Source organism: Crassostrea angulata, chromosome 10, assembly GCF_025612915.1.
Source record: "Crassostrea angulata isolate pt1a10 chromosome 10, ASM2561291v2, whole genome shotgun sequence".
Lineage (NCBI taxonomy): Eukaryota > Metazoa > Mollusca > Bivalvia > Ostreida > Ostreidae > Magallana > Magallana angulata.
Window position 1 is genome coordinate 54668413 of NC_069120.1, and position 14359 is coordinate 54682771.

Here is a 14359-nt window from a genome sequence, read left to right on the forward strand (position 1 = left end):
TATAAATTTTACGCATCAAACGAGCTATTTTCGACAAATTTCGCTGAATATCTGCAGTTGAAACTATCACGCCATGGCGTCAACCAAGCAAAAAGATTACGTCACAATACAAATGAAACACTGCGCGAAAGCGTGTGTACTCGATCTGTACTCGGCCTCGATAATCTATCTTGTTGGTGTTAAATTTTGAAGATTAATATGTTGAATTCAAATTAAAATAAAATATCAAATAACAAACAATGTACAAAACGTTTTCATTTCTCTAATTCACTCAGAATGGATCAAATGTTGGCTAATTTCTAAATGAATGTTATGAAAAATCATTTACATGCTAAACCTTGTATCAAATCATAGACTTATTACAAATCACATTTCGTAGTTTTGTTAAAAAAGACAATTGTGACGTAGCCTAAAATGGATGTGTTTAAAAGCATCACGTGAATCAAGATGCTTTGTAATGTATGGTAATATAGAATATATACACTGAAAGTGAGATACACTGAAAGAGCACAGCTGAGATGCGCCTAATTATCCATAATAATTTTATGAACGTCAGCAGGCTTGGGACATTCTCAACTGTACTTATTTCCAAATAAAAGAAAGATAATTAATGTTATAAATAATTCCTTAAACAATGTACATAATGCAATTGATTTGGTATGTTTCTTTTATTAAAGTTAAATCATATATTAAATTTCTATTCATTTAAAAAATATATAGAATTTGAACATCATCAAAAATTTTAACATCGTGTCTAGTTATTTTAATTACTCGTTTTACCTTGAATAAAAGAGTCTGATTATTTTAAAAATAAACACTGTTCATTGTGACCTCAAACTATCTTAGCATATCAAAATATGTATGAAGCATACAAGTATGATTGATATACTAGTATACTGTCGTGTTTTACATGTATCACAGTCTTGAAACTGTTGACTTGATCGCTGCCCGAATTTCCTCTACGACTTGTCCAGCACACCCCCAGTGTAATGTGACTCCTGCACCCCCATGTCCGTAATTATGTACCACCTAACAAGAAAATATTGACAATGAACTCAAAATAAATCAAAACAGAGGGTGCTAAAACTGTCAAGGCTATTGCCCTTTATCCATAACGTACAACATTTCCGGTGATCTTTAGTTGGCAGTTCAATTTGACAACATATTTTTAAAAATTAGCTTTTATAAATATCAAAATCCAATAAACCATCAAGCCATTCAAACGTTTAAATTGTACAGCTGTCATGTTGTGAATTTTGAATTTACTGGGTGGGTGTAAATACAAAATTTACAACATGACAAGTTGTCATGTTGTAAATTTTGTATTTACACCCACCCAGTAAATTCAAAATTTACAACATGACACAACTATTACCTAAAACGAGTTTGCAAGTCAAAAGGCCTAGTAAATACCTGAAAACTATCCACTATCTTAGTTTCCAAAACCCTTGACGCAGTTCAGATACAAAACACGTGACTCTGATGTAAGAAAGCTTACCATTTTTCCACCAGAAAACTTTTCAGTTTCAATTCGAACACCAGACGATCTGTGGGGACGGAGACCCGCCCAATGTCTTATCACTTCCGCGTGCTTAAAAAAAAATACCAAAATTTAAAAATTCCTTGTAACAAAATTCCTCAAGTTACCTCCCCCTTCCCACTCACACAAACATTTTTTTTTTTGAAAATAAAAAAATAAACATTTTGAATCTGAAGCAAAGATGTGAAAAATGAAAGACAATGTTATAGAAATGAGTTTTTCTACTGTATTAATGGGAATACTGGATACGAGCAGCTACATATCTTTATTATTTGAAACTAATAGAGTTTGTTATTTTAGAATTATTAAACATTAATGCCAGTAGGGAATAATTATGAAAACATATATCAGATTGTAAACATGCGGACATTTTTCATCTGCATTGTTATTTACATATTAAGAAGAATTTGTAGAAAAAAAATTGGTCATGATGCCCCCAACAATACATTTGTATTGCAGCATTAAAATGAAAGTATATGTACATACGCAATTGTAAAAAGCAAACGTTTAGTGACAAAAAAAAATAGGAAAGATCAGAAAATTATAACCGTTAATACCCACGTTTATATTTGTATATTTACATTTGCAAAATAATAATGTTTCCTTATATGGACCTGAAAATTTATAGGAATAAACCTTTGAAAGTAACTGAATTGACGGACAATTTTTTAAGGGTTGGTTGTCTCACAAGAAGTAAACCCGCAAGCTTCCTTAATGACGTCACAATGATTACTGCCCGCGCTTATCGTTTCACTGTTGCATTATTTGTAAACTTTCTCAATGTTCAGAAGCCCTTCGAGTCTCACAGGATTTGATAAATTACCAACCAAATTCATATTCCGGTAAACTTTTTAACATGATGATTATTTCTTCAATGAATTTTGATGAGAACATCTTGAAGTGTCATTGAAACTTGCTAAACACAAAATAAAAAAAGAACGTAGGGATGGTTGTAATTACGTGTTTGTACCTTGTAAGATTTAAGTAAGTAAGTAAGTACTAGTAACACATGTTTGCTCTTCCCGACATGTATTTTTCGAGTTTTAAAAAAATCTTAAGAGTGCCTATATAATAAAAATAAACGAAAAAATTCAAAAGGAACATTTAAGTCAAAGTCATTTAAAATTCAAGGTCTTCAAATTATAGCTGAATTATAATTAAAAATTTAAATTAAACAATGCATGAACACATATTGGAAGACTAAAGACGGGCGTGACTATGAATAAACTTCTATGGAAAGGTTTGGCATAAAACTTAAAGATATTTTTTTATCTACTGTATATTGCAGTTTTATTGAGTGCTTGTTTTATAAATGGACGATTATAAACTGACGATTTTTTAATAAATCAAATTTCTTTTCTTTCCTTATTTTATTGCCCAGATAAAAATATATAAAAGATGAAATGTTAGGAATGCAGACGTAGTATTTATTTAGTAGAGGATAAGAATCTAAATAATGTTATTTAATTCAAACATAATTTATGAATCTAATTTTCATCTTTTAGAACTGATCGGACAATCCTAAAATGAATAAGCAGGTATTCCGTTTCTGCGTGTTATTTGCACAAAATTTTCATTTATTATTTTCTTTTTGTCAAAATTATACGACGAATTCTTTTTAAAAAAATTGATTTATCTATAACAAAACCTTATCTTGTTATACCCAGAGTATGTATACTCCAAACGTTAAACCAATGCTTTATACGATTTTGTAATGAGACAGACTTTACAATGACGAGACACAAGGTGAGAAACCAAGGATATGCGCGAATTAAATTCACGTCTGCAATAGTTTTCAAAGGACGGAACACCATAATCGGAATTATTCTATCTAAAGAAGTAGTGACCATATTCCACGTCTAAACAGAACACTTCACAAGAACGTCCCTCTGGTTGTAAATTAAGGTGGCTCACTACACCTTGAAATATTTTCTCAAATCAGCAGAAAATTACTTGATTATGATAAATATCATAATGAATAAGAATTATTTAAGCCAAATAGGCAAAAATGTGCAATTTTGGATGAAAAGTTACATTTTCGAAAATTTTCGAAAATGAACAAAAGCTCCAGGCGAATTCGAACTCATGACCTGCGGGCCACTGAGCTACGACGATATACAACTGAATTGAACGATATAAACAGTTTAACAAAATATTTCTATCGCCATCTTGTGATGTAGTGTCTTAAAAAGTAGGAGTGTAGTGAGGTACCTTCATTACAGTGGTTTTGGAGACATACCTTCAGACTAGGTATCATTTCCAGACACCCGTCCCAGATCATCTGTTGGTCTCTGTCGTCGATTTGTGTATTCCAGTCTCCTCGTTGACCCGTGCCTCCTAGAACGACTGTATCAGTTCTACATAGACGGAAGATAGAACTCAGAAATCTCTGTAGTCACAATTCACTACACTAAATAACATGTCATATGTGGTATCTAGAATATTGATATATACATGTTGGGTCAGTATGAATCATTGCAAGTAAACTTTCAACAAGAAGGGCTTTTAAATTTTTTTGGGTCAATTTTCTTTCCAAATAGTTTTCATATCTAGTATTTCAAAGAAAGCATTTTATGAACATACCAGTAGTTCACTCAATGTTTTTAATTTAACGTCTAGAATCGAAATGTTTTATTTCAAAAGATCTTTTCCTTTTACAATTCATCACGGTTTTGAAACATATCTTTACTACAGCTCGATAACTAGGACCCCTCAGATAGACAAAAGCTGTCAAACAGGGAAAACAGTCTTGAAAATACAACAGCGTTGCGTTTATCCACCAACTTTAGTTATCTTGTAGCTGCAGAACTGTAGCTCTCCGGGAAAAAAATATTGACAGACCGGTCTGTCAATATTTTTTTTTCCCGGAGAGCTACAGTTCTGCAGCTAGTTATCTTGAACAAAATCCATGAAAGGACGTACTCCGGGAATCTTCGGCTCTTTGGTCGGGATCTAACCTACCCTTACAGGATGTAATGGAAGAGATCTAACCTACCTCGTCTGAATGTTATGAGAGAAATCTAACTTACCCTGGAAGGGATCTCGCCTACCATGGCAGGGTGTAATGGAAGGGATCTAACCTACCTCGTCTGAATGTAATGGAAGATATCTAACCTACCCTGGTAGGATGTAGTGGAAGGGATCTTACCTACCCTGGCAGGATGTAATGAAAGAGATCTGGCTCCAGGATCATGAAAGAATCTTAGACTTAAGTCTAAAATTGTCACAAATTGTACACTGTCACAATGTCTCTTGAATACAATTACAGACATAATTCATAGGCTATCAAAAGTGTCTTAATATAAAGCTGTTAATTACAAATTTCAATCGTCATATTCTGATAAACAATCATTTTATGAACGACTGAATTTTTGACTTTAAAGGGATTTGGACACGATTTGACTGAAAATTTTTAAATTTTATTTTTCCATTTTCAATGTTTATAATGTTAAATATAGAAGTCTATAATGTTATGTCAAAATTTGAAAGTCAAATATCAAGTTTTTGGCAAGATATGGAGTTCATAATTCTTTGTTTTGCAAACAAAGCTAAAATATTGTCATTTTTGACATATGTGTTGTATTGGCGTAACTTTCAATCAAATGTTTCTTTCTTTTGTTGATAATAGTATATATGAAGATATCGAGTTAGTTTGAATTGTTTTTTTACATGTCATTTTGTCTAAAAAATGATAATTCTGTACATTTCATTTTTGTAAACAACTATAAGACTCGAGCTTTGTTTTCATAACTCTGTATCTCGCTTGTAACTTGACTTTAACATTCAATATTTTGGTCAATCCGGTCAACCATTCTATACATTAAAAATAATAAAAAAAAATTTGATCTCAAATCATGTCCAAGTCCCTTTAAGTCTGAAATTCCTTCATGATCCTGAGGCCTAACCTACCCTGGCAGGATGTAATGGAAGGAATCTAACCCACTCTGGCAGGATGTAATGGAAGAGATTCAACCTACCCTGGCAGGATGTAATGGGAGAGATCTGACCAGCTATCAGGGTGTACCAGAAGGGGCCTAACCTACCCTGGCAGAATGTATTTTTCACAGTGTTCATCAGATCCTTCATATGTCATGAAATGTTTGATCCAAGGAGCTTTCACCTTAAAAATAGAAAAATAATTGTCAATGCTAAATGTTTAAATTATTTGAGATACATGTACAGAAATGATGTCATTACCCTAGTGACCTGTCCACGAATAGGTATGACGTCACTGTCGTTGGCCAGTTTATTGGCTCCTATTCCAGTACAGTTGACAACGATGTCGTACTTCTGCAGCAGCTGGAAAGTCGGAAAGGACTAAGATAAACTAAATATGCCTTTTCCATCAAGTGTCGATATGAAAATGACTGACATGGGAAATTAAAATATTAAGCATGTACGCATACGTAAATGTGTCACTGTTTAGCCCATCAGTAAACACGCTGCTGATTTTAAATAAATTAAAATCGATTTGAAAGTTAGTTGCGAAATTTAAATTTTTTGCAACTATAACCTTTCGACATTTTATCGTAGACTTTGGCATTAAAAAACTGAGAAACCCCCAGTCTGAATGGATGATGAATCCTTATTAGTTTGTAATCTTTAGTCTTGATACAGCCCGCCTTATTCTGACCACAGTTGTAAAAAGTTCTAAAAATTTCTTCTCACTTAGACTATCGTTTGTCTGTTGAAAGTTAGTACATACGTCTTCGATTTTGTCAGCTCTGGATTGAATCACTTTTCCGTTTTTCTGTTTAAACCTAAAAATATGTGGACTTACATTGTACTCAAATAGGCATACATAGAAATATTATCTTGGGTTTTTTTTTTTTATCAAAACAACATTTGTATCATTATCAAGGATTATCAATTTACTTATATAGCTAGACAGGGAGCACAGAGAAACGGTGATTAAGATATTAATTCTGTGCTCTTTCCGTGTTAGAAAGAACTTCTCATTTGTATTGTATTGAATATGTTGTTATAAGAAAACTTTAATCAACACATCATTGTAAAATATAGATGGTAATGCAGTAACACATCGTTACAAATTTATTCTTTAATAAAAGGGTGTGTAGTTATAGAAAACACTTAAATAATACGTGGTTATATATAATATTTGACTGACCTTGAAATTAACCAAGGGAGGTAAGCCTTCACATTGATCATGACCGTGGTATAAAATACGCCAAACCTTCCAATAAAATAAGATAAAAGTGGGATCAGTAAAATAAAGACTGAAGAGACATACACAGTTTGAAGTGTCAATACCTTACACTGTTATTTATTAGGTTTGTTACCGACTGTCTATAAAACATATCGGGTTGTTGAAGTAGCGAATCCGAGCTTTCTATGGGCTTAAATTCCCCGTCATATTTCCCTAGACAGTCACTCAGTAACAACCTTTTTAGTATTTTGTATTGTCCCTTAAGTGTTTTGTTTTGTCGGAGTCCGAAAACGTTTGAACGCTATCATAAAAAAGAAATGTAAAGAAAAGGATGTTACGACCGCCATGTTTAAGGTTTACGACTATAGACATATGGAAGGCAATCACGTAATGCGTTACATCTTATCACATTGCATATATCTAGGCCGAGGCAAAACAAACTACAATATGGGCAATCTTAGTTGACAGTGAATCATGTCAACATGTAACTCTGCCTTCATCTACATATTGCAAATATCATTTTTGCTCTGTTATATTTGAAAATATAATCTTTTAGAATTTGTAATCATCTGAACATTCATAATTGTTGATTGCTAAGAATTAAGGAATAAGGAATCATTCTGTAAGTATTATGAGTTTATAATTTTGGTCGGGGCGTGGTCAAATCCAAAAAAGCTAGACGGGCTTAGATAGATCAGAACACACTCCCACCATATTTATCACCTCTAGATATTCAAAGAAAGATCTCTTTATCATTACTAATATTTACTTCGCTTTTGGAAGAAGCAGCTTCAACTCTTTGTCGGTCACCTCCCGGTATCCCAGCACTAATTTCCGCCATTCTGGACACTGTAAAGACAATCACCAAGAAAAGCCAACAGTCTGGTTGTATTACGGAATGTGGTACGTTATATTGTATGATCTTTCTGAATGATACTTGATCTGAAGGCATTATCCGTGTATTTACCTGTGGCATTAATTGTCCGTGTATTTACCTGTGGCATTAATTGTCCATGTATTTACCTGTGGCATTAATTGTCCGTATATTTACCTGTGGCATTAATCGTCCGTGTATTTACCTGTGGTTCGGAGAAGAAGGAATAGCCCGACAACAGGTGTACTCCGATCTGATTGGCCAGCGGGGATTTTGTTAAAGATATCATATAATCCAAGGTGCTTGCACTCCATTTACTGTAATGGAATAATATGTGTCAAATCAATTATAAGAATATATTGATTAAAAAGGCACACACCCCCACCCCCACCCCCACACCGAAAAAAACCGGGGCAAGAATGTTCGTATCTCTGGTCATGTAGGGCACATTACATGACTGTTAATTATTACATTAAATGATAACTTTGTCTTGCATGGTTAAAGATGATTTTAGAGCTCACGAGATTGAATCCTGGTTGGTTCCGCCCACTAGATGGGGAAGCCAGAATCCCCCGGATCCGTCGGACGTTGTATCCGGACTAAATCTGTCAGCCAAAAGAGTGACATCACAACGAGGGAATTCGTCCTGGATCCGCACCGCACTGGAAAGTCCAATAACCCCAGCTCCTAACACACATATACTGGGTTCCCTCGCCGCCATCAAGATATTATTGGCTGTTCATAAAAAATGAATGATACGATATCTAAAAACTTGAGGTCTTTAAATCTATAATACTATAACAAGAAGGTTCAAACAGCACGCCGTACTTCAAAATGATTATAGTCAGTAACCAAATAATAAATATTCCGGTTAATTCTAACATAAAATGTACTTCATCATAACGTGATCAGTTTGTTTACTAGATTTGAAATCAGTGGTGAGTTCCTGGGCTCAATCAAATAAATGCATAGTTTAATTACCTGTCAATTCTTTGCAGATGAGTGCGTAAAGTCCTTCATACGGTTATCAATTGCTATAAGGGGCAAAGTTCGTGTTAAAAGCAAAAGAGGTCCGGGTTGTGAAAGAAAATACACAGTAATGTGTATACGTTGGTTGTAAAGGAGTGAGAACAAAAGTTCAATAAGTCTGACAAAAAAAGTTATATCGTATTGTGGTCTAGGACCCGCTCCTCCTTTTAAAAGGCATTATATAATGCAGAAAAAGATGTTGTAATGCAGAAAACTCCTAATAACGTACGCGAATAAAATAGTTAAGATAGCCATGCTATGACCTTGAATTGCTAGTATTACAAACTGGTCACTGTGATAATGTATAACTAGATACTGCGCTATTAATTGTTGTAATGATGACTAACAGAATAAACTTGATTCTTGTAGCAGTGTGCAGTATCCCTTAATGATGTTATGCAACCAGGTGCATGAGGAGTGCATAATTATATCCAAATTCAAATTGAGAGTTTATAAACAAGTTGTCATATTTGGCGATTCTGTGTCTGCATCGATAGCTCTGGTACTCTATACTGAGTCATGTTTTGCATATTTCATATAACCCGTGTAATCTTTAAAACCATGTACTCGTATACTTCTATAAATGACCTTTTAATATGGTACGTAAGCATCCTTGATACTGCAAGTTTATAATGTAATGCTTGTTCTATCTCTGTTTAACCTTTGTGACCTTTAGGCCATGTATGAATGAATGTCTATGACTATGACCTTTTAATATTGACCATAAGCGATGCGTCATACTCAGGCGGGGGGCTCGGAGACTCAAAACCTCATCCCAATATTCTTTGATTGACGGTTCTGACAGTTTTGTTGCTTTATTTAGAACATAATGAATTATGATATATTTAAAATATAACCATGGAATTTAATCGCTAAATTTTCAGTCATGATCATCGTAGATGGGCCGAACTAGTCGGAACTGTCAATCATAAGTATAATGTTATATAATCCCCTGTAAAATGATGTTAGACAGAATTTTATTTGGATGTGAAATTAGAGATTTGATTAAGATTTTGAATTTGAGATCTTTCATTTTTTGGCTTATAATTTTGATTTTGGATTTTGATATTCGATGTTGTAACTTTAACAAATCTCTTCGATCACGCTGTTTAACTAACTGCTTGTGAAACTACTATTGGACTTAGTAGTCTCTATGATTGGTCTCCAGATGATTAAGAAGACGAACGTCTAACATTTGTATTACGCCTTTCTAAAGAGCGCCATAACGTCCCAAAAAGTGTTATCTTCTCCCTTTTTCTTCCTGTGCAAATATTCAATCTCTTATTGTGACCAAGCACACACAATACCAGGATGGTGCAACACGTTAAATATAACATCTCTCTAAAAGGCGTAAAAGGTGTAAAAGAACGTTGTAACCATTTTTATAGAAAGGCGTTAAAAAGCCGTTTGTGTGTTATGGTGCTTTGCGTAAAAACGCCTTCTGCAACGCTGCAGATGAGCGATGTGGTCCCCTAGCCTCCTACAGTTGAACAATATTGTCCCTTAGCCTCCTACAGGTGAGCAGTGTGGTCACTTAGCCACCTATAGGTTAGCGATGTAGTCCCATAGCCTCCTACAGGTGAACAATATTGTCCCTTGGCCTCCTACAGGTGAGCGATATGGTCCCTTAGCCTCCTTCAGGTGAGCGATATGATCCCTTAGCCTCCTACAGGTGATCGGTGTAGTCCCTAAGCCTCCTACAGGTGAACAATATGGTCCCGTAGCCTCCTACAGGTGAGTGATATGGTCCCCTAGCCTCCTATAGGAGAGTGATATGGTCCCTTAGCCTCCTACAGGGGAGCGATATGGTCCCTTAGCCTCTAACAGGTGAGTGATATGGTCCCCTAGCCTCCTACATGTGAGTGATATGGTCCCTTAGCCTCCTACAGGTGAGTGATATGGTCCCCTATCCTCCTACAGGAGAGTGATATGGTCTCTTAGCCTCATACAGGTGAGCAATATGGTCCCGTAGCCTCCTACAGGTGAGCGATTTAGTCCCTTAGCCTCCTACAGGTGAGCGATATGGTCCCTTAGCCTCCTACAGGTGAGCAGTGTGGTCCCTTAGCCTCCTACAGGTGAGCGGTGTAGTCCCTTAGCCTCCTACAGGTGAGCGATATGGTCCCTTAGCCTCCTACAGGCGAGGGATATGGTCCCTTAGCCTCCTACAGGTGAACAATATGGTCCCGTAGCCTCCTACAGGTGAGTGATATGGTCCCCTAGCCTCCTAAAGGAGAGTGATATGGTCCCTTAGCCTCCTACAGGAGAGTGATATGGTCTCTTAGCCTCCTACAGGTGAGTGATTTGGTCCCTTAGCCTCCTACAGGTGAGTGATTGGTCCCTTAGCCTCCTACAGGTGAGCGATATGGTCCGTTAGCCTTCTACAGGTGAGCGGTGTAGTCCCTTAGCCTCATACAGGTGAGCGATATGGTCCCTTAGCCTCGTACATGTGAGCTATTTGGACCCTTATCCTATAGGTGAGTGATTTGGTCCCTTAGATCCTACAGGAGAACAATATGGTCCCGTAGCATCCTCCTACAGGTGAACAATATGGTCCCGTAGCCTCCTACATGTGAGCGGATCAGTCCCTTAGCATCCTACAGGTGAGCTTTATGGTCACTTAGCCTCCTACATGTGAGCGATTTGGTCCCTTAGCCTCCTACAGGTGAGCGGTTCAGAAAAAAGGCTTTGTGTTGTGCTTTTCGTGTTCAACTGTCTTTGTGAGAAAGGATATGAATAAGATAGCACAAATGCCCATTTAGTTTAGGTGAAAAATACAATTTCAAATTTAATTTTTTTTTAGATATTATAACAAACGATATAAGAAAAAAAATAATGTTATTCTAAGTTAAGCCCAACCTAAAAAGCCTAGCTATATACATGTATATTAATTATATATAAGTTTAATGTATGGTGCACGTGCTCTGACCACAGTGATAAATAATATGTGCTGTTTGAATGCTAAATGCGACTTTGGGCACGAATTTACAGACTTGTATTATTTTTCTAAAACGTTCAATTATTGGGATACAAAATGATATTTTTAAGTGGGTCATCTTTCCAAGTTTTTGTTGATTGAAATTTGTTTGTTTTCCATTAGACCTTATTCATACTATGACAAAAATATGGGAGCACAGACCCACTCTATAAAGAAAATGCTTTATTAAAGTTCTAAAAATACTCTATGTTCGGAGGTTTTGATACGCACACCCAGTCTTTAAAAATCAGCATATTCCAAGTATTGAACATATTTAAGGGTCGATGCTACGTTTGTTTAAATATTCATTGTTTTGAATGATTTGAAAAACACTTATCAGATTTGTTGGTATTTTATTTTGTTAGTATCTTATCCGTTCTCATAGAAGCCTTCTACACGCCTTATTCGCCCATATTCCTACATTTTATGTCAGATATCGTTTTTATTTTTCAATAGATTAATCATTTAAGTGACACTTCGTTTGTATTATTTGTGGACACACGCCTGAAGATAACTTCCATTTTCTCCATACCTGTCCGGCATACAGTTATCAAAGACTAATGCTCTTCACCAGTCATTTATTTTCTGTAAGTTGTATTTTTTACGGACTACATCTGGCTGTAGTATATATAGAATCGATCAGGTATAGACAGGTCATCGAAGAGCAATCAACCCTTTCGAACACGATTTTTTTTGTGTTTGTTTATGTGTACATGTGCGTACGGTGAAGTATACTTAATATATATTTATATTTAAAATTTACATTGTATTTTGTAGATATATTTGGAAATGTACAATTATTGGGGCTAATTCCAGTTCATCGCTATTAAAGTCGTGTGCTAATTGTATATAACGGCGAATAAACTGGTTGATAGCTAACTCACCCTAACAACTGTGTTGTTGTTATTTAAAAAATACTTAGAATAGAAATGCGTTATGTTCGGATGAGTGCATCGTCGGAACCCACGGGGTTTCTATCCGTTACAATGCTTTCAACAGTGTAACGGATAGAAAACCCGTGGGTTCCGACGATGGGATGAGTGAAACGAAGGAGAACATAATTCAAAAGATTATAAATTAAGCAACTTCACTTTTGGTTAAGTTTTACATATTTTACTATTTAGTGATGTACAACTTCCCAATAAAGGCAACTTCCTTATAAAAGTAACTACTAAATTTTTCAAGCAGTTCAACTCTATATCAACCCAACAAAAGATTCTCATATACCAAATTGAATGTTTTTGAGACACATTTTGAATAATATCACCCCACATTATATCTCAGCTTAACAATGCACTTTGTGTCATGTCTCACATTTTTGTTAAATGTATTAATATTGTTACACTGATAATTCAAATTAATCATTATTCTCACTTTTTTTAAATCTATCATTTCCAACTTCAAAGTTGGTTTTTCCAAAATTCCAAGATTGGAAATTACAGTACAAGTCATAAGTAATAATTGAACAGGGGTCATTCTCTGGTTTATGGGGTAACCATTACAGTCGGTAGGGGATCAAACTTGTGTATATTAAGACCTTTGGGCTTTATTGCATTTGATCACGTGCCCGATCGATTGTAATGATTATCCCATAAAAATCAAAGTCCTTAAGTGATACTCAAAGCTAGATTGATTATTTATTCCTTTAGTGGATGTAGCATTCCAGGAAAATATATACCTATTAACCCCGTTTAAAGGGACATGGTCACGATTTTGGTCAAAAATTATTTTTTTGATTTTAATGTTTACAATGCTTCAGTGAGGCATTTTTATTAGGCAACCAAAATTTGATGAAAAAGACTAAGGGGTTATTTTTTTTTCACGTTAAACATAAAGAAAAATGACCCCCATAGAAAAAATGACCGCCGCTGTAAACAAGAATAGAAAAGGGTTACCCCGTATCCAAGATATCTGACTTTGAAATGACTTGAATTTTCACATTTTAACACCGAACTTGTTTAAAAAAATCGCTGTACATAGTTTGTCATAACCGTAGCAAGCACACACAAACATACTCACATTGCCACAAAATGATTGTTATCAGTTAGGTCTCTTCTCTCGTCGACGTATGGCAGGAACATGACGCTGCACCTGTGTAGAAATCCGCTGAACTGTACTTGATACTTTACCATGAATAATTCTAAATGACATTTTATATAGTTTTATTATTTAAAAACGATATTTGATTTACAAAAGTTATGCACTGCTTGCGAAACTATATTTTATCGCGATAAGAAAATTTTACAGTAGAATCATATATGTTTATCCAATCTCATAAAAATAAGAAAAACACGTTGTAGATTCAGAATAAGTGCACACGACTTACGAGTTGAAAGTGGTAGATATGAATTTGTAAAAAATAATACTGGTCAAAGAATTCCTTAAGAAAGAAACAGAAGGACATGTTTATTATGTAAACAAAATTGTGTAGAAAACGAATGTCACTTTCTTACTGAATGTCCATTATATAAAGAACAAAGAAATTTATTTTTCCATTATGTCTCAATACTTAACAAAAACTTTATACTTTAACAAAGAAAGACATTTATCTGGTTAATGCCCAATGAAGACAAAACAATACTTAAATGCAAAGTTGAGTGAATTTCTAATTTATGCTTTCAAAACAAACAAAAAAGACAGATCTAAATGAACCGGTGAAATTAACTTATACAAATCATTATACTATCTTTATATTTGTATTAACTACTTTTATGACTACATGTACATATTATACGTACCGATTAATTATACTTCAAAAAAATTTATAAGTATTTT

At 34.8% G+C, this 14359-nt stretch overlaps 1 protein-coding gene across 2 annotated transcripts; it reads right to left on the minus strand.

Moving 5' to 3' along the window:
* Positions 1-263: 263 nt before the first annotated feature.
* Positions 264-13736, minus strand: LOC128168372 (D-aspartate oxidase-like). Of its 2 annotated transcripts, none has more exons than XM_052834632.1 (11): positions 13604-13736; positions 8103-8316; positions 7787-7898; positions 7477-7556; positions 6669-6734; positions 6246-6300; positions 5738-5839; positions 5584-5660; positions 3780-3897; positions 1499-1591; positions 264-1029 (listed from the first exon to the last, which is right to left on the minus strand). In XM_052834632.1, the coding sequence occupies exons 2-11, from the start codon at positions 8300-8302 to the stop codon at positions 916-918; spliced, it is 1017 nt and encodes a 338-aa protein (XP_052690592.1). In that variant the 5' UTR covers positions 8303-8316; positions 13604-13736; the 3' UTR covers positions 264-915. The 2 variants fall into 2 exon arrangements, with proteins under 2 accessions (XP_052690592.1, XP_052690591.1); XM_052834631.1 differs by lacking the exon at positions 13604-13736 and adding an exon at positions 8563-8758 and having other exon boundaries at positions 265-1029.
* Between the last annotated feature and the right edge of the window lie 623 nt (positions 13737-14359).

What these genes read in the sequence shown, in the direction of transcription:
- LOC128168372 (XM_052834632.1), bottom strand. Translation starts at nt 8,302, where the DNA reads ATGGCGGCGAGGGAACCCAGTATATGTGTGTTAGGAGCTGGGGTTATT. An exon ending in GAAAAATACATTCTGCCAGG is followed by an intron (nt 3,898 to 5,583) that starts GTAGGTTAGGCC and finishes CCGTCTATGTAG; the next exon opens with AACTGATACAGTCGTTCTAG. An exon ending in AGTTTTCTGGTGGAAAAATG is followed by an intron (nt 1,030 to 1,498) that starts GTAAGCTTTCTT and finishes TTTTCTTGTTAG; the next exon opens with GTGGTACATAATTACGGACA.